Source organism: Rutilus rutilus (genome assembly GCF_951802725.1).
Source record: "Rutilus rutilus genome assembly, chromosome: 5".
In the NCBI taxonomy this organism is placed as follows: Eukaryota; Metazoa; Chordata; class Actinopteri; order Cypriniformes; family Leuciscidae; genus Rutilus; species Rutilus rutilus.
The window spans coordinates 8,169,498-8,191,563 of record NC_140213.1 but is presented as its reverse complement, the minus strand read 5'-3'; the positions used below and the strand labels follow the sequence as shown (position 1 = coordinate 8,191,563).

The following is a 22,066-nucleotide window of genomic DNA, read 5'->3' as shown; positions in this document are numbered from 1 at the left end:
TATAAACAATCTTATTTGTCATTAAGCATTTTATTCATTGTAAAGTTTATTATGCTCACATAGGTATTGCTTGGAAAGGACTCACCATTTTTCTTAGTGTTGATCTTGATGGCTGAGCTGGCTGGTCCTTGGCCAACGCTGTTGAATCCCTTCACAGAGACCAGATACTGTGTGTTTCCCTCCAGCCCCGACAGTAGCATGGTCGTCTCATTCCCCGCAGTCCTCTTTTTCTTACCCGTCTCCTCCTGCTCAATGTCTTTCCAGAAGCTCACCTGTTCCCAAAAAGGCAATTTGCCATTCATTCATTCAAGATTTTTTGAAGTGATAAAGAAAATGAGACTGAGTTGCCTCAATAAATGAGAGAATGAGAGTCGCCAATTTTATGTAATATTGTGTCGTTTGATTTAAATAACTGTCATACATTTTGCATGAATAGCATAATAGGCAAGCATGTGCTATCTCCCGGCGATAAAATACGATAATCTTTCTCAACTGTGTAATTTCACTGCATAGAATCATTTCCTTCATTCAGAAGGCACAACTGTTGTCTGTTGAGAAGACAATGATGAAGAAAAGTTAAGGGTGAATGATCATGTATGTGGCTCTGTTCCAAAACCTAGTGAGCTGCCAACAAATCGTTGCTGTCGGGGCAGAAACCTTGTATCTCCATATTTCGTGATTTTTCATAAATCATTACTATTGGTCACCTTTTACTGCACATCTGTCTGTGTATGTGCCCAGCAAGCAATAGCCTCCATTTCACCGTCTAGGTTAACTATAGACCTGATATAGTCCAGCTATGAGTAACCCACTTCTAGCCAAAATAACATTGAACATTGGTTACATGTAGTTTTTGACAACATTGCGTACGTGATGGAATATCATACATCTCGCAAGCTAAGTAAACAGTGATTACAAGGTGTTTGGTTTCATTTCTTCACTGATTTCATTTCTTTTGTTATCTAATTGATGACTAGTCTATTCTTGGGCTTTGGTTTAAACGTCTATTCAATTTTCAGTGACAGCCCAAATTTTGCCTTGTTTTAGCCTAGACGTCTGGGCTGTGTTTGGACGGCTATCTTTTAAACACAAAATTGCTTGCTGGGAATATTTAACAAATTAAATGTATTAAAAAGGAGCTTGTGACTAAACCTTGTAACTCCATTGGATCTTCAAACTGTCGGTCAAACCTCATAACTCCACCCCGCCTCTATTGTGAATGAAGTGCCATACACACGTTGGATAGTCTCTGCATGTTTGCAATGCAAGGGTAAATAAAGAACTGGTTCTTTGAATAAGTACAACATTTTCTTTGTTATCTAGACATAGCCAATACGGTCTTAAATAGCCATGTGTAGCACTTGTCTCAGCAAAAAACGGAGAACTCACATTTAGTTTACAATAACTTTATAACGTGCAAGTTGATGAAAATGTAATAAGATGCACTTACTGCCTCAGATGTGGCCGTTCTAGTGATGGACAAAACCTGTAACTCCAGCTGAACTTGTTTTCTGGTAAAACGTTCCCAAATGTTTCCCCATTTCCTGAAAAGTAGTGGTTTTGGACATACAAGGTTTCCGCCCGACAGCAACGATATGCATCTGCCTTCTAAGACAGCATCCTAACCATCATGGAACCTCATATGTGTATGTTCTGGAACACTCTACATTGATTGCGATTTCCATAAGTGCTAAGCTAACAACATGATACTTTAATGACCATAAAAACACATGGCACACACATTTACTGTAATGAGCAACAAGGTCTGTATTTAATTAGATTGTTCTACACAGCCATTTGGGGTCAGTAAGATTTATTTCTGAAATATATTAATACTTTTAGTAAGCAAGGATGCTCAAAAGTTACAGTAAATGATTTCCAGTTCAAATAAATGCTGTTCTTTTGAACTTTCTATTCATCAAAGAATCCTAAAACTGTTTTCAACATTGAAAATAATAAGAAATGTTTCTTTAGGACTAAATCAGAATATTGGAATGATTTCTGAATGATCTTGTGACACTAAAGACTGGAGTAATGATGCTGAAAATTCAATATATATATATATATAATAAAACATTATTATTGAATAGATTTTAAAATATATTAAAATAGAAAAACCAAACTATGTTTTGGCACAAAACCATTTATTCATTCATCTCTCTTTCTCTCTCTTTCTCTCTAACCTCGTAGCCTTGGGGTCTTCCAGGACCAGGAATGGGCGGCTTCCACGTCACTTTAATTTCGGAGGATGAGATGGCGAACGCCTGCACTTCTGAAGGAGGCTCCCTGGGTTCTGCATTTAAAACCAGTACACTTCAGATTCCTCAGCAAATAACACATAATGAATCACTCGATACGCTATCTGCTTCACAAAGTCACATTTCATCAGTATCTCTTATGTGTTAAGAACAGTCAGAGCGAAGAGTTTAAGCGGATGTAAATGGTAAGTTGTGAAGCCCTGTGATCGTGAGGGAGAATCCTGCTGTGAGACTGAGAGGTGACAGAGACACAGAACATCCATCATATTAGCAGAAGTCACGGGAAACAGCGCTTGCATGGTTACCGTTAAAACAGCCTGACGAAGTGTGATTTTTTTAAAGGTCAAACACATTCTCAAAAGTTAATTTTAGGTCATAAAGCCACAACTGAAATTAAGTAAATTAAAGGGATAGTTCCAAATTCTCTCATTATTTGCTCAATGTCAAGTCCAACTTCAAAAAGGGTGCAAAAGCATCATAAAAATCCCCCCAATTCCACAGACAAGGTTTATGTCAGGCTTTGTCACAGCAGTCTTATGGAGAATGAGGACCCAGATGCAGAATGACCAAGGGATTGGATATTATTGACAAGGCACAATAGGGATGGTTAGGTGTGAGGATGATTCAAACAGTAGGACAGGGCAGTCAACAGGAGATAGGGAAGACTGATGAGATCCGACCCGGTTAAAGCTAGGCAGGAGAACCGAGGAGATGGAGTAGCACCAGATAATGACAACACTGGAAATCAGGCAGTAGTTTGAGAAAGAGGCTAAAAACTTTGAGCAAAACAGAAATAAACTGACTCAGCACAGCAACTAGAGAAAAGAAGTGTCATTGTTGCATAATTAACAATTACAGTGTAATTATATATTTAGGTACTGAGTAATATTAAGCAACTACATGTACTTACTATAGGGTTAGGGTAGGATTTGGATTTGGTTGAGGGTTAGTTACATGTAATTATGCATAATTTACTGTTATTACTATGGTAAGTACATGTAACATATGTACAACAAATTAAATTAAATGTATTAAGGACACCAAGGACACTGTAAAATAAAGTGTTACTGGAAAATACTAGGAATAAATAACTGGAACTACAAAAAGAGAAAAAAACACATCAAAATAGAAACCAAAAATAAGCCTTGAGAAACCTAGGGCAAAAGACTGGAACTAGACTACAGCAAACTCAAAAGAATAAAATGCAAAACCTAGAACTGGCAGGGAACACTGTCTAAAAAGATTAGTAGCCAAGCAACATCTCACACACTACATACACACACAACAAACCAGCAAAGACATGAAGGAAAGGAGCACAATATAAAGGGATCAGAGCACACAAGGATCAGGTGAACACAATTAGTGAAACAAGGACCAGACAAGGACTAAACAAGGGGGCGTGGTAATGGGAAACAAGGAGGCGGTACAAGAGGAGCAAATGGCCAACACAAACAAAGACAAAGCCATGTGCTCAGGCACAAGACAAACAAAGAAACATTGAACAGAGACAAGACTGTCAGGGCAGAACCCTGACAGTTTAAGCCTAGTCTCAGACTAAAATGCATGTTTGAGCTGTTTCAACTGAATGCAACTTGCACTGGCATATCTTAAAATATGTCAGTGCCATTGTTTTATCTCAAGATGCAAGGAATGTTTAAACACATAAACATTTCTAAGGAATGTTTATATAAGCTACTTAAATGTCCTATTTAAACTAAGGCCTGATCCTGGCTTAATCTAAGATCAGTCTGTGAAACCAGGACTCATGGAGCATTTTCTAAGTCTTCTGAGGCCCCATCCACACTACTGCGTTTTAGGCCCTGTTTACACGAGAACGCTCGCGGGTGAAAACGTAAAAATATTTGATCAGATGTGCCTTTCATTTAGACGGCGACGGCGTTTTTGGGGCTTAAAAACGCAAAAAAGTGAAACCACCCTCCAGAGTGGAAATCTTAAAAACGCTCCACCGTTGCGTTCCCGTCTAAAGGGTAAAAACGCAAAAGTCTACTAGGGAGAGAAGTAGAAGGAAGGTTGTACGCAGGCGCGCGGACTTGGTGTTGCTGTGTGGTAGTGTTTCACATTGCCACCTAGCCGCCTGGAGTGCATACTACATCGAATTTCACACACTTTTGCGTCACCAAATGCACGCAGATTTCCCCCCCATAACGCTTGTCTAAACGCAGAATAAAAAGTGATAACGCAACGCCACTTTTGCGTTTTCTCTTCAGATCGTTTCCGTGTAAACATAGCCTTAGAAACGTAGAACTAAAACGAATACGATCTCCGTCCACACCAGCGTTTTAGCTGCGTATTAGAATTGATCTCCGTCCACATTAAAACGACTAAAGCGCGGATCACGTGACCATTCACCAACACTGGGCATGCGCACACGCGAATTGTCACAGATCGCTTGAATAATAGCAGAATTGACTTGCACAACAGCTGCTAGCAAGGACATCAAAGTCAGTAACGCTTGTAATTCGTTATCCATGTTGCAGTCATTACGTAGTCCAGGCTGTTTTTGTATGTTTTCTTCCGGGGACGGGTCACGTGATGGATGGCTGACGAATCAGGGAAGGATACGCCATGACTGATGACACCCAATCATAGAGCCGAGCGTGAGCCTCTGCGTCATCGTTTCTAAAGTCCTTCGTTTTGACCCGTCTTCACTAAAACGCCCTCCGGAGATTCAAAACGCAAAACGGGGTCGGCAGCGTTTCTAAACTTCTCCGTTTTAGGTCTTCGTTTTTGCCGTTTTAGTCTGGACGGGAGGTGCAAACGTAGCAAAAGGTCTCCGTTTCTAAACGAAAACGCAGTAGTGTGGATGGGGCCTGAAACTCTTGATATCCCCTCTAGCACTTCTTGACCAATTTGAATTATTCTTTTGAATCAGATCTCTTCAATGAATCAGTTGATCCCGTTCATCTTGACTCATCTGGTTCTCAAGTTCAACTCCAGTTGAAATGGTTGACCAGCTTAAAAAAAAAAAGTCTTACTTTTATGATCTTTGTTGGAGCTTGAAAGCTGGTCACCATTTGTACTTTCATTTTATGAAAAAGTGCAGCGTGAACACACTTTAATATATCTTTTTGTGTGCTTCAGTGTACCAAATGTGCACTTGTAGTTTACTTCAAATCTTAAAAGTATATAAAAAACTGTAACATACAATAAGGTTTCATTTGTTAACATTAATGTACTAACTAACTAACATGAACTAACCATTAGCAATACATTTGTTACTGTACTTGTTAATCTTTGTTAATGTTAGTTATTGTTCGTTCATGTTACTTCATAGTGCATTAACTAATGTTAACAAATACAACTTTTGATTTTAATAATGTATTAGTAAATGTTGAAATTAACCTCAACAAACATTAATAAATGCTGTAGAAGTGCAGTTCGTTCTTAGTTCATGTTAACTAATTTTAACTAATGAACTTTATTGTAAAGTGTTACCAAAAAGATACTTGCAGATAATATAATATTAATTAAATAAAAGGCACTTTAATTAATGTTTTTTAACACAGTTAAGTACACTTTTAGTGTAAAAGTGCTCTTTGTAAAAATGTCAAATGAAAGGTTTTGCTTTAAAGTACATTTTAAATCATTGCTTTAATCTTTTGTCATGCTTGATTATCATTTTAACAGCTTTCAAGTATGTTATTTGATATTACATTTAAAGTTAATATATTTTAAATGTAGTAAATTGCAACTCCATTAAAAAATTTGCAGTTTCAAATATATTAAAATATTTCAAAGACAACATCAATAATTATGAAATTGTATATAGAGATGTACTTAAGTCCTACTTGACTGGGTCAGAAAAGCACTGTAAACCAATTGCATTTAGTATATATATTTAAACTATAATGCAATTCCATTTTAATAGTAAGTAACATGCAAACAAGTGTCCAAAAACATTACATTCAGTTTGCACGTAAGTATATTCTTTTAAAATGTATTCTTTAATACTTATTTTAAAAAGTATAATAAAGTATACTTTTTCACAAGGGTATAATTTCTGCTCTTATTGTGTGTACTGTATTTTGGATTACGGTGGTAGCCTGTGCCTCAAAATTTGGACGCAATATCGAACTGTACATCCGTCCACAGCCCTGGATTAGCCGTCGTGTGATGTACTTCAAAGTTCAAGAAACTCGGCCTGTACTGTTGAGCCGCACATTACTGAAGTTATATAAGACAGCAATAAATCCCATCAATCGGAGCCCTGCACACATCTGACCCTCACCTCCTTCTGCAGAGAACACAGTAACCACCCCGCTGAAGGGCCCGTCTCCTTTGTTGTTATACACCCCCACGCGCACCTCAAACGGGGTGAGAGGGGGGAAGGTCTCGTCTCTGTATTTATAGGTGGTGGAGTCTGCTGAGGTCACCATTTTCTCTTTCCATCCACGCGTGCCGTTGGCCCGGAACGCAACAATGTAGCCGAAACCTTCTCCGTTTTGGAATTCTTCTGAGACAGGCTGAGGACAAAAAAAAAAGAAAAAAAGAAACATTCATATGAGCCCTGGAATATATATATATATTTATTTTTTTTACAGGGTGATAATGTTGAAAAATTACATTTTTTGCACTCATTCTGAAAATATCGCTCAAAGAGTTTGCTTAGGTAAAAAAAATTATCTGCAATAGGATCGGAAATTGGAAGAGCATCCTAATAATACACAGCCAGCTGAGCTCTGTGAAATGAGGGGAAGGTAAACAGTTGTGCAGCAGGTAATTTATGAAGACTTTTGGCTGGGAATTATCAGTCCTGAAGATGTACAGTAGTATGGCTAATTATCCAGCACAATTTACTTCCTGTGTAATGTGTAAAAAATGGCTTCTTCCAGGTCAGCTTAGATGCTGACATCTTTGGTAAGTTTTACATCATTTTCTTAGCTCTGCAGGTGGTAGTTAAAAATAAGCAAAATTCAAGTTTAAAATTCAGTCATGTTATGTACCCAATGAACTGAATGTTAAATGCCTGTTATCTTAAAGAGTCAACATAAAATCAAAATTGAGCCTATATCTACAATCTTAAAAGCACGGTTCACCCAAAAAATTCTGTTATTTTCTCATCGTTCCTAATTCATATGACTTTCATTCATTTTAGAAACATAAATGTAGATATTTTAATGAAAATTGACACCTCAAAAAGTTAATAAAGAGAAGAAGTAATCCATATGAATTGAGCAGCTTAAGTTTTCTGAAGAAACACAATCGCTTTATGTGATGAACATATTTAAAGGTGCAGTAAGTGATTAATAAGAATCATTGTTAAACATTGTTGATATTTGAAATCAACCCAAACAAACACACCCCTCTCTTCATTGCTCCACCCCCAAAATACACAAACACGCAGTGCAAGAGTGGGTGTCTCTTTATCATAGTAGAAGTGAAGCAAAATAAAGCTTTAAGTGAAGAGGACGAATGAACAAGGAAAAACAAAAAATGTACACAGTACACAAGAGTATATACAAGCAAGAGTTCATTGCTAGTTGCCAGCAACACACGCAAAACCAATGTTACTCACGTATGGAGCAGAAACAACACAACCTCAGCGTCTGTTTTCAGGCCTTCCCGCTTAGGTCTCTCCAGCGCTGGAAAGCTTTTCTAATATTAATGCAGTTCCTAAAGCTCTTGCTTGATCATGACCCTTTTTTCCAGTGATATTCCACTGACCATTTCTCTTTTGTAATGTTTCTCAGCCATCTCTCTTTTGTACAGTCTTTCTTCAAATCTCCCTCTTGCTCACTCTCTCTCCTCCCCCATCATGAGTGGACACGCCCCCTACTGCTGATTGGCTACTAGTTTGTTGTGGTGCTCGGCCCGATACACTTTCAACAACGTTTTTCAGAAATGGCTTACTGCACCTTTAATTTAAGCATTTATTCATAACATTGATCAATGCACATATATGGAGCTCATCAAACTTGGTAAAAGGATAAACCATACTTGCTTGACGCAAAAGAACAAACCTATTTGGTTCTCAAACATCAAGTTTGAGCTTTAATAACTTTTTAAACCGTCATAGTTTTGAGTGAACTTTCAATGGAAGGGTTTCTCATGTTTCAATAAAATATCACTTGTCCCAAAGAAATTTCTTCTACTTGTGTTTCATGAATGAACTAAATAGACTATGGGCCTATTTTAACGATCTAAGCACATGGTCTAAAGTGCACTTAGGGCGTGTCCGAATCCACTTTTGCTAGTTTAACGATGGGAAAAATGGTCGGCGCGCCAGGCACATGGTATAAAAGGGGTTGTCCCTATTCTCTTAATGAGTAATGGGAGTGTTTTGGGCGTAACGTGCAATAAACCAATCAGAGTCTCATCTCTCATTCCCTTTAAATGCCAGTTGCGCTCGCGCCATGGCAGATTCGCTATTTACATGACGGAATTTGATAGTGGAAAGACTGAACGCGTCTCTAGAGCGCAAATGGAACTGCTTGTGCGCGAGGTAAAAGTGCGCAAGCAGACCATCTGCGGGACAAGCCGGATTCCACTATATCTTTATGCACACAATAATAATCTTTTCAATATTTGGCATGTTTGTGTGCTGCTGTGCATCCCTGTGTGTTTAATAAGCAGAGTGTACGTGCGTTGTGCACCCGCCTATAGGCGCACATTACTAACGCGCTCATTAAATTAAAAAAAATATCGCGCCATTGACTTTAGACCAGGTTTCAGTTGGTCAATGGCGCAGTCTATTTCTGTTGCCTCAAAATAGCAACGCGCCAACAATGCGCCTGAACACACCTCGTTTTCAGACCAGCACGCCCATGGGCTCACAAATGGGCGCAAATGCATTTGTTATTTAAACAACGTGGAGCAGGACGTGAAAATGATAACTGCGTCAGGCTGAAACTAGCAAAAAACACTTGCGTCGCGCCTGGCACTGCATTGCGTCGGGTGTAAGATAGGGCCCCATATATACATAGCTATACATTTCTTGCCCCTAGATTGTAAATTTGTGTTCACCACAAGTCCATATTCATTTCATACACTGTTTTTAAAAAATAAAATCCAGATTAGGCTTAAGATAATTATTATTCATAGCTAGTTCAGTTAATTATATATTATTGGATATGTTCCCTTTGAAAGAGGCTAACAACTCACCTTTTATGTGACGGTTTACAACACAGGCTAATTTTACAACCTGATCAATGTTTAGCTGAGCAAAAAAGCAAGGTAACACTTTAAAATACGGATCCTTCGTTAATGAATAACTACACAGGAACAAATGAGTAACACAATGTTAACAATCTAGTAACTACAGTTAACTAACAAGTAACTCTGATTAACGAATTAGTAAGTAATAGCACACAGATTTAAGTGGTAGTTCACTATTAACTAATCAATAACTACTATTTTTTAATACTTCCCAGAGAACTACTGAATTTTTTACAGATTTAAGTGGTAGTTCACTAATAACTAATCAATAACTACAATTTTTTAATACTTCCCAGAGAAATAATGAAAAAAATTCACAATTCATGCAAAACTTAATAACTAATGCAGGAAAAATTACTAGCACTAGATTAACATTACTGCTAGATACTGTACACTAATTATCAATATGTAATAGCGTAGCAGACTTATGATTTGGGAAAGCTGTCAATAATTAGCCTATGCACTGCTGTCTTTTAGAGAACTATTCATAAACTAAATAATTTTTAAGAATTGTTTTTATAAATGCACTTGTCTGGAACACTTACCCTGTGGCCGATTTTCCGGCATTCCTCTGGACTGGCTTTGAATAACTAGACTCATCATGGTGAGTACTGGAACATACTGAGTCATCAGCCATCCAAATACCAGTTATTTTATTATTTAACCTACCTCTCAAAATTGTTTTTATGTATGTCTCTTTGTTCATATATATATATATATATATATATATATATATATATATATATATATATATATATAAATATGTGTGTGTATATATATCCTGTGAATGATTAGATGATTCTACCCTTTCGGGTTGGCTCTTCATTAGTAACTACAGCATGGAATCATGATAACTAGTAATGACTCAAGTGTTAATGCATACTTTTATAGGACTTACAAATTATTTGGATCCGTATTCTAAAGTGAAGATCATGTTAACTAACTAGTAATGACTCAAGTGTTACTACATACCTCTATAGGAACTACTAATTATTTGGATCCGTATTCTAAAGTGAAGATCATGTTAACTAACTAGTAATGACTCAAGTGTTACTACATACCCCTATTTGGATCCGTATTCTAAAGTGAAGATCATGTTAACTAACTAGTAATGACTCAAGTGTTACTACATACCTCTATAGGAACTACTAATTATTTGGATCCGTATTCTAAAGTGAAGATCATGTTAACTAACTAGTAATGACTCAAGTGTTACTACATACCTCTATAGGAACTACTAATTATTTGGATCCGTATTCTAAAGTGAAGATCATGTTAACTAACTAGTAATGACTCAAGTGTTACTACATACCCCTATTTGGATCCGTATTCTAAAGTGAAGATCATGTTAACTAACTAGTAATGACTCAAGTGTCTCAAATGACTCAAGCTATAATAAAATAACTGGTATTTGGATGGCTGATGACTCAGTATGTTCCAGTACTCACCATGATGAGTCTAGTTATTCAAAGCCAGTCCAGAGGAATGCCGGAAAATCGGCCACAGGGTAAGTGTTCCAGACAAGTGCATTTATAAAAACAATTCTTAAAAATTATTTAGTTCTCTAAAAGACAGCAGTGCATAAGCTAATTATTGACAGCTTTCCCAAATCATAAGTCTGCTACGCTATTACATATTTATAATTAGTGTACAGTATCTAGCAGTAATGTTAATCTAGTGCTAGTAATTTGTCCTGCATTAGTCATTAATTAGTTTTGCATGAATTGTGAATTTTTTTCATTATTTCTCTGGGAAGTATTGAAAAATAGTAGTTATTGATTAGTTATTAGTGAACTACCACTTAAATCTGTAAAAAAATTCAGTAGTTCTCTGTGAAGTATTAAAAAATAGTAGTTATTGATTAGTTAATAGTGAACTACCACTTAAATCTGTGTGCTATTACTTACTAATTCGTTAATCAGAGTTACTTGTTAGTTAACTGTAGTTACTAGATTGTTAATATTGTGTTACTCATTTGTTCCTGTGTAGTTATTCATTAACGAAGGATCCGTATTTTGAAGTGTTACCAAAAGCAATTTTTTCACCAAACAGCTTCAAAAACACACAGAAGCTTTAAATATGCATCCAATAAATAGTTTAAATTTCCATATTTTTCCAGTTAAATTACATCTTTTGTTATGTCTGTTCCGAAAAAGAAGCAACACTAAATGGCGCAGAATTACATCAAAATGTCAGAGAGTCCCAAATGAATCCTGGAGATTTTCAGTTGTAATGAAACAGATCACTTGTGAATGTCAAGCGCTTGATGATGAGCCTGAACACATCAATTAAAGATGCGCTAATCCAACATATTCAAGACCCGGCACACAGCGAGAGCTCACCATTATTCTGTGAACCATATCAATGTCTTTTCAATGGGCTTGGTTCAGGCTCTTGAGTAAATAAACTGTGCGGGTGACGACATTTTGCCAATAACGAGTCAAATATCAATTAATGCAGAGCAATGGATGTAAATCCGGAAATCACCTGTGATATTGAATGGTTTCTTCAATAGTATTTCACATATAACACCATCACCAACAAGCTTTTTACCATTATTCAACAATGTTTTTATGTACAATAAAAGTAGTCCACACAACCATTCTAAAGTCACACGGCAACATAATGTGAGGAAAAGACTGAAATTTAAGTTGCTCTTGGCCAAAAATCTTCCCCCTCCACTACAACTCTAAAGTTTTGAATTTGAATTATACATATTGGAAATAGAGTTCAGGATTCTCTAGAAATAAAGTCAGAATTGTTGGATATAACAAGCAACTGCGAGGGTGAGAAAAAAATGAATTTTGAGACAAAGTAGCAATAACCTTTTTTTTTTTTTTTTTTTTGTCAGAAACAAGCTTCCATATAAAAATGAATTCTTCAAGATTGCACTTACACACAGTGGGCATTACTAACATGTCATAAAGACTGAAAGCATGAAAGCACTTTCCCTGAAATTACTTTTATTTTCTAGCTGACCTTTTGCTCATTGCGTTGAGTATTCGCAATGTGGTTTCGCATTCTGTTATCTATGCTAAAACACCCGAATTATTCTTGTTCTGGAAGGTTGTTTACAGTCTGCTGGTCACACGAGTTGATTTTGCCTGTCCAGCTGCTGACAATTTCCTCGCTGCTTTTTTCAAAACAGATTTGACACTTGCTTGATGTTTTTCTAAGGACGAGATATCAGAGTCTGTCTGCGACACCTGCTAGGCATTTAATAGAATGGAATGCAATCTATTAAGGGAGATAGAAATTTAATTAAAATGTAAGCCGGCGGAATTAAATCTTGGGCAATTTTAATAATTGACAAACACCTGTACTCTCCTCTCTTTTTGGCAGCGAATCTGTCCGTCATGCCAAATTTTGACTGATTTCCAGCCGCTTCTGAAATTATCACATCCCTTGGCGGCACCTAAAATAAGATGCAGACGGATGATGGGAGAAAAAAGGCTGTACCTTCAAATTGAATACTTAAGCACACGCTTTTAGTGCTATGACTGTAATTAACTCACTCTACTGTTTCTAGGAATTGAATTAACAACCCTTGAACCAACATTATTAGTGCTGGCTGAGCTTTTCTGCATGGGGCGACCAATAAAAAAAGGAAAAATCAGTTCTGCTACAAAATGAAGTGGAACGTGCATCTAAAAAGGCTGTTGGAAGGAGTGGCACCCATGGTGAAAATGAAATCTGCTGGCGGTCTGATATCGGCACGCTTGGCGTGCTGCGGCAGGCGTCGGATAGGAAGTAGGGCAACTGTAATGGTCCAGTCCATTGCTCCTGGTGCCCATAATACTTTTTCTCTCTCTGCAGACACTAATGAGTGGACGGGGCGAGCTGTTTAGTCATTCATCCTGTTTAATAAGCAGTGCTCGGCCCAGCCGCTGTCTTCCACAACCACCCAGAGATGATTGGAGAGGCAGCACAGAAGCCGGTTCACGTGCCACGAATGCCAAAGCAGCACAGCATCTTCTCAAATACACTAATATCGATTGGAGATGCAGAGCCAATTCAGTGGCTCTAAAGTGGTTAATCGGGACGCAGATAAACAGGGTGGAGCTAATACGGCTATATGGGACAGTGCCAGAGAGGACGGCACAGACGTATACAATGAGGAGGAGGCTATGTACACACAATCTGTTTTCTGGGATTGACAATAGTATTAACGAACTCTTCTTGACTTGTTCTGCATATAGGTCATTTCACGACTGCTTCCATGCAGGAATAATCAAAGTCAAGCCTTTTCTGTTCTCCCAGTAGTCGAGAAAAACATCTGTAACAATAGCAACGGTGACTAACGGTGACATTCTAACCTAACTTACTCTCAAAATGCGGGTGTATCCTGAAAATTTAAATCAGTTTTATAAAATGCAGATCATCATATTTTTATGTGCGTACAGTTTTATAGCAGAGTAATCTGAGACAATAATAAATCTCATATGTCGCGGTGAGAAGTCTGATTCAATTTAGGGAGTTGTTTTGCAAATAAATAATTCACACATTTTTTTAACCCATTTTTATATTTAGTTAATTGCTGCTGTTCGTCACTATGTTAAGAATATAAAAGAATGCTTTCTAGTTGCATTTATTGTAATGTTGTGGTCAATTTAAATCATTTACTCTACTGTGTTTTTGTGCCAGAGAAACTAATTGACTATTTTAACAACTCTGAAGGTAGCGTGCCAAGCCACCTGCTACTCAAAATTAAAAGCCCAAAACCTAAAAGTCAGATAGCAATTATGTCATGTTTTTTGTCATATAGGATATATGTAGGGTTGGGTACTGCAACCGGTACCTAAGTAACCTAACCGAATCAAAACGCAGATTTCAGTGCCACTTAAATGCCTCAGCTGTCTGTTGAAATATTTGCCCTCCGGTTCTCCGAAACGGACGTAAGAAGCATCATCACCACATGTGATCGCTAGTTAACCTTTTGAAGCGTACAATCGTTCACACTAGTGTGCTTAGAATGTTCAGATCGCGTGATCATCAAATTTGCATTCGCGCGTTGGCTAGCGCTGAGCCAGAGACAGACGCTCTCAGCACTGTCATATTATATCACAAACTATTCAGTGTTTTCAACCACATATGGTTTATTTTAGGTTTCAGACATTTGAATACACATAAGTACTAGCAAAACAACATGTATAGCTTGTAAAATACACACTGATGTCTATGGAAGCGGCAATAACAATCCTTTCAATTATAAATTGATGATGTGTTTAGATATGTTCTTCTCACACTTCACCAGCCACTTACTTTAATGTATTTCGGGAGAAGTGGATGAATTGACGTGTTTTAGGCCTAAATCTGATACAATTCTCTGAACTGCAGTGCGTACTAACATGGCGCCCATTGTGCATTATAGATCAACTAACATGGCCAATTCTATTCCGCAGCTCACTGTCACAGAACGTGTCACAGATTAATAATGTAAAACTACAGATGAGTCTTCATGCGTGTGTCCGTTTAAAGACAACTGAGATTGTGACATGGCTTACAGCAGGGATCATGTTCGTACAGTCTGACAAGCAACAGTCGTAAAGGGCTATTATAAATCGTACAGTATGCACCCGGCTTTAATTTCTCTTTCAAACCATAGAGCTTTTATTTTGGCGGAAAAACCGCAGAAAGACCTTAAGGCTTTCCTTTTATTGACAATAGATTTAAAAATGATTCTCATTACAATTTTGGGAAGATGATTGGCACATGTTCAAATGCATGTTATATAACCCACCCAAACTCACAGCACTTAGATAGAGTTCATGTGCAGGAACATTTACAACAAACCGAGCCACTCCGAGATACTGAACACACAGGATCATGAACTGCCTGCTTTTAATAAAATACATTGCAGCCTTTGCGATTTTATAACTGCATTATGCCATATTGTGTTCTCACAACCTTGCATTGTTTTCGACCAATAAACGTAAATTTGAAAATTGAACTGAACTGGCAAGTAACATTTACTCGCCAACGCACATTTTTACTTGCATTGGGTGCTTGGCGAGTGTTAATGTCGGAACGTGTGGTCATTTTGAAAAGCAATAACAGCTTGTCAACAGGCATAGGGTTTTAACCACTAATGAGGGAATAAGCAACGGTTAATGTAAAGGGCCTGTGCTAGGAAAGGTTAAATTCCAGGTATGGGAGACAGACCTGAGAACTGAAGTATTACTAATTTCATAAAGCTGCTCAGTCACCATTATGTCCTTGAGTAAGGCACTTGGGTTCTGGGGGGGCAATCCAATTAATGCGCTGCAAATCGTTTTGGTTTAAAAGCGTCTGCTAAATGATATGTAATTTAATATGATGTACTATGTGCCTCAAAATAGCACCTGAAGCCCCTGTCAAGATACCTGTTAATATGCTGCTTAATATGATACAGCACTAAAGAATTAATGCTCGAGAATTCTCCTGTGCATTTAAAATAGTCCCCCTGTAAAGCAAACATTAAATTTAAAATGTGTTTAGAGCTCTAAGTAACGTTTCTAGTGTATAGACATATTTTGCATGTTGTGAACTTGGTGGAGGCATATAATTGAACTGCATGTCATCGCCGAAGCAAAATTAAAACTACAATTATTCTGTAGTTACAGTAATAACTTTCTCAAGGGGTTATAAACTCAGGAAGTCATCATGGTAAACATATTCCATTGCATTTGGAATGAGCCTTATCATCTTTAATTTCTCACTAAGGTACAGTTCTCCTACTATGAAAGTTATTTGCCTGGTGACAGTTGGGGCCTGAGTATTTAATAACTGCAAGAATAATCGTCAGTTCAGAGTACATCTGTTCCACAATTCCCCAGTTAATCTCACTTTTAAATGGCCTCATTTGGAAGCCTTTTTTTTATTTTTAAAACATGTTTATGCGCAAAATACTCCCAGCAGTGCACAGAACCAAAGGTGACACTCCATGCTAGTATCCTCTTTACATGGTACGTATAACTGACTGAATGTTGTAAAATCTCAGACAACAAACAGATGTTCCAAAAACATCAGTTTCAGGGGAATAGCGTTTTGAATATTCAAGGTTAATGATCCTTTTAATCTCCCTTGTGTGTCTAAACTTAACATTATTAATCCACATGGCAACGACATCAACTGTAAAGCTTCCAAAAGGACAAAACATCATATTCAACAGTATATTCATATGATTTTTTGCGCTATATTCCATGTCTTCTGAATCCATTGGATATGCTGTAGCTTTTCAATATCATCCTCCATTCCTCATATTGGAAAATGACTGGCGTGTCATATTAGGTTACGACACATGCGAGATCCGATGGTGTTTTTGGTGTCAATGACGTCAAATCTGGAATGTGTCAAACGCATGGATGTGTCATTTTCAATTTGCACCTGCATGACTGAAGCGCGAATCCAAAAGTTTGGCAGTTGGGAAGATTATCAGTGAATAATTCTACAAGTTACAGACAACTTCATATCAATATCATCATTCACTTACTTGCTAATCCCTTGAAAAAATAGTAGTACACTTTAGCCTACCGTTTTTTAACATTAAAATAATTTACTTAAATGCAAACTGAATTTAATGTTTTCGGGCACTTAATGGCATGTTATTTACATTTACATTTAAATTTACATTAAAGGATAAAACTATAACATACTGTATATATTGCTGTATTTCAAGAGCTGCTAACACAAAATGCTTAAAGGGGTGAATTTCTTTCTTCTGTTGAACACAAACGAAGATATTTTAAAGAATGTTGGTAACCAGACAGTTGGCCATTGCCTTCCATAGTATTTTTTTTTCCTACTGTGGAAGTGTCAATGGCTACCATCAACTGTTTACATTCTTTAAAATATCTTCTTTGTGTTCAACAGAAGAAAGAAACTCATTCAGGTTTGGAAAAACATCAATTCATCAATTGGCCAAAACAAATGACAAATGATGCCAACATGAACAGGCTGTGTGATGTGCCCTCCATCTACAAACCAACACAAATATGCATAAATAGATATGGATTTACAAATACTCAGTTTTACTATTCAGTTTATGTCATGTTAATGCTTTGAAGAAAAGTACAGTAAAGCTTGCAAAGAATTAAACATGTCTAGCAGAACTGGACTAAACCTGCACCACTTCTCAATCCTTTCCCCCCCCAGCAGCATTGCCACAAAGCATATAATTTCATTTAGAATCAAGTTATTCATCTGTTCTTATAGGGGACTGTAAGTGTAGCAATCCTTCAACAGGCAATTGCAATGGTGGCAATTATGGCCGGATATAATTACCAACGCTCAAGTCAATTAGCTGCGTGAATCTATTTGGCCAGGAACTGCAAGTCTTTTATGCCATATTCATTAGCATAGCAATAGTTCACAGTAGGGAGTCCATTGTGCATGCTGAGTGCAAACCTACCTCCCAGGATATGACCAGCTCATGCCTGCGGCCGTTCCCACCTCTCACGTTGGCAGGGGCTACTGACGGAACTGCAGATACAGAAATACTGCAATGTAATAATGCAATTAGTTTTTACTTTCTATTAGCTAAAAGGTGTAAAAATGTGAGTGAATCATTGCATGACTGCTACTGATTAATTAAGGCTTGGCTGCTTTGACACATAAGGAAGATTCACTTAATAGGTGTGACTCTCAAAACAACAACCATTAAGCCAAGAAACAGTGTAGCACTCACAAAACACATATAACAGCTTGATTCACATGAACAAACAAAAGGATAAATAAAGAGGGGGAAAAACAGAGCAGGAATAGTTATATTTATTTTTATGTATTTCTCATTTACTCTCATGTAAACGGATACATAATTCTACAGGTGTTCCTTTGTAGGACAACATATTAGACAACATAGGCACATTGGAAAAACACACCTAGGGGCAGATTTACTAAACAAGGCAAATTAGCATGAGAGCGCAATTCCAAAACAGCGCCGATGGGAGTGGAAAGTGAATTAAAGTAAATACAACACGTAAATTAAAGAACACAGATGCAGTCAGATCTTGCTCATAATGACCAACGCAATCTACCAGTTAGCGTCTGGTCTAAGACGTTCTTTTTTTGGGCGGTAAATAATGGCGCAAACACCAGTACATTGACGAGCGCAAACCTTAGTAAATCACCTTGCGAGATTCATTTAAGTACTCCTCCCATACATTTTTTGTCTGAAAGGGAAACTTTTTTGATTTAGTAAAATTGCTTGGTAGCTCACCTGGTACAGTAGTGCACGATGTGGAGGACAGTCCCGTGAAAAGTGAGTCACAATACATAGGCTCAAACACTTGTAGAAGCGAGGTAAAATTAGATGGTTGCTTCAGCAAATGCCTTTTTATTTCACTTTCACTTTTGTTAACACTATCGTTTAGGTTCAGGGTAGGATTTAGTTACTTTCTTGGTACTAACTTAATTACTAACTTGGTACGTTTCATTAACCTTTCGGCGCCACTCACCAGACATTTCATTTCCGAACTGCCGCAATACGTACAACAACCAGCGTAATAAAACGTTGCCAGATTCACGTTCATCTGTTTTGGACAAAATTCGACACTTTTTTTTAGCACAACTCATTGGACATTTCACTTTGAAAGTGTCACAAAATGCGCAAGAAGCAACATAATATCAATTTACAGAAATGTTGTCACAGGCACTTTATTTGGAGCCTAGATTGAAATAATTTAGATAATTTGAATAATCTTTACATGGCCCTTTTTTCCATACAACAACAACTCAAAGTTTAGGTCAGACCCAGTGTTGCCAAGTCCACGGTTTTCCTGTGGAATTGGGCTACTTTTCAGTTGTTCCCACGGGTAAAAAAAATTCTCGGGTTTATTTCAACCCTCGTACATACGATTTCGCCACTCCAACAGCCCCAGCGCTAACCTGGATGCCAGCCGAACTTAGCCCCGCCCACAACATTTGAGGTCGGGAAGTTCGGTCTGGACTTGATCCGTTGTGGAGCAACTATGCTCGAACCAGAGCTGTTCGGACCAATCAAATTGTCAGGGCGGGCTTTATACGATGATGGACAGATGATCAACAGTAACGTAATCATCCACGTCACCAAAGAGCGCTTGGGTTGCGATAAGATTTGTTTGCTGTATTGTCGAGTTCTAATCCTAAACGGAGAACTTGTTTGTATATGCATTCACCTTTACTATTTCTCTCAAAAATGATGATCGTGCTGGTAAGTACTCCGTGTATCCTTAAATTCTTTTTACAACACCGGCAAAGATCGTTTACACTCATCTTCTTCTTCTACTTCTTCTAGCGTATGTGCAGTTGAGTCACTTATTCCGTTGCTCTGATTGGTTGTAGGTCTATCCAATTGAGAGTAGAGGCATTTTCTTTCCTGGTTCTGTTGAAACTGTTATTGTATGGAAAAGTGCTACATGAAGATTCTTCAAAATTCTTGTTTTAGGCTTAGCATATGGGTTTGGGATGACATAAGTGAGAGTAAATAATGACAGAACTATTCCTTTAAGAAAAAAACAGTGCAATAATTCAACTGGCTTTAAACAATACAAAAAAATTGCATCATGTTTGTATATTGGGATTTTTTTTTTTTTGCTGCGTAATCGAACAGGCCTGCTGAATGTTTTTGAACCAAAGAATGTTGAAGAGAGGGTTTTGTTCTCCGTAAATAGAGAATTCTGCAGCCTCTTTGCCTGAGGGCACAAGTGACTTTCTGCTTCAGCTCAAACACAAAAACTTGTTTAAATTCATGTAAGCGGCTTATTTTCCACTTCTCCTCCAATTAAAATAGAACCAGGGTCACCCTGTATATTCAGACGGGTGACGGCAGTCGTAAAAATGTGTCACAACAAGCAGCTACACGATCCCTCGAGTGGAGGATAAACGAGGCTTGAGAGAAAACTGTTTGTTTATTTAGATTTCTGTTCTGTTGGAGGACATTTAGCTTAGTGACATTCACGGGTGAGTGAACCAATGACAAATACCTGCTTCCTTAGTGCGGACCGCTCTGGATGGGGCGCTCGGGTCGCCTGTGCCGATGCCGTTCGTGGCCACCACCCGAAACTCGTACTCCACCCAGGGGTTGAGCTCCACTGCCATGGCGGACTCCATGCTTCCTGTCACTGGGTCTGGATCTGAGTAGAGCAAAGCGGAGAGGCACCAAAACACGTGAGGAGTCAATACAGCTTAAAACACAAGCATCTACTGTGACTAAATCCTTGTAGACTGTAGGCTTTTCAAAGCAGTATGGACTGATAGATACAGTATGCACATACAAAGTGTGAAATACATGTGACAGTGCAATAATTTCACCACAATTAAGCAGTGATTAAGTGATTTTGGGGTGAAAGTTCCTTGAGTTTTCTCAACAGTTTTCAGTGAGATGAACTAAAATACTTGTACCATGTTAACCATGCAGAGCAACAACTCTGTTCCAAAACGTAGTAAATGCTTTGTTTTCTACTTTCTACGTACACAGCCGACTTCTACACAACAATGATGTACTAAAAAAAAAAAAAATCGTTTGCGTTTTTGGAAAGTTTTGTATGCAGACAATAATGTTGTCAAATGATCCCTGTTCACACGGATCCCCAAAAATGACTGAAAAAAAAAAACGCTGTATTCTGCTGCCAGGCCAGTAGTTGGCGATATCACTTTGTAAAGAAACACTACGCACATATAGACTGAACGCGTAATACGCATGTGCATGATTCTTGTTTTTGTAGTTTACACAGAGACAATAGCGGTATCGTTTTCAAAAACTTGCATTTTGAAACCTGTTTTCAAAAATGTGTTTTCAGGCACCCAAACCACCGTTGTCGTGTTAATGAACGGCCCAAGCTCATAAAACATTTTCCGTTTATAGATGAAAACGGTGTTGTGTAAATGCCCCCCTAAGACAGCAACCAAAATGCAGCCTTACAAGTGATTTATTTGGAACATTGTACATTAGCACATTACTAGAATATCACTGCAATGCTCTAATAAGCATAACCACACACACACACACACACACACACGTGAAAATGACTGATCCCCGTTCACATGAATCCACGAAAACGACTAAAAGCGCTTTATTATGCAAAAGACTTTATGCGCACATACGCATTCAAACATGCATGCCTAGAATACACACGTAATACACATGTGCATGTCGTCACCGTTTTCACAGATTCACGTTTTTGAAGTTTACACGGAGATGATAACGGTATCTTTTTCAAAAACTTGCACTTTGAAACCTGCATAAACTGCATAAAACGTTTTCTGCTTTCAGTTGAAAATGGTGTTGTGTAAATTAATAACTAATGTCTTTTACAATGGAAATGAATCAAAGCTGAACTTAAACTGCACAATGACTTTCTTCAAGAGCTGCTGTACAGCCAAAACAATCTTTGTTGCATTAATTTCCTGTTATCACTGTAAAGCTGCTTTGAAACTATGTGATGTAAAAAGTGCTCTATAAATAAAGGTGACATGACACACACACACACACACGCACACACACACACATTAATGGAAAGTACATTTATAAGGAATATTTCACTCCTTTTGGAACATTCTATCCATCTGTTTTCTGTGTGTCTGTCACAATGCAATGCATTCTGGGATTGCCTGCTCTAAGAACACATGTCATGCTCATTATTTAGACAGAATAAACAATTATGCTGCCTGTGTTT

General features: G+C 37.7%; 1 protein-coding gene across 3 annotated transcripts in view; it reads right to left on the bottom strand.

The window, feature by feature from the left end:
* Positions 1-22,066, bottom strand: part of cntn5 (contactin 5) — a 312,302-nt gene that overhangs the window by 5,433 nt on the left and 284,803 nt on the right. For all 3 annotated transcript variants that reach the window (XM_084408898.1, XM_084408897.1, XM_084408899.1), the window contains 5 exons: positions 20,375-20,524; positions 17,824-17,894; positions 6,508-6,742; positions 2,184-2,293; positions 86-272 (listed from right to left, as the gene is read on the bottom strand). In XM_084408898.1, coding sequence (XP_084265024.1) covers positions 86-272; positions 2,184-2,293; positions 6,508-6,742; positions 17,824-17,894; positions 20,375-20,524 — 753 coding nt within the window. The remainder of the gene's footprint in view (positions 1-85; positions 273-2,183; positions 2,294-6,507; positions 6,743-17,823; positions 17,895-20,374; positions 20,525-22,066) is intronic.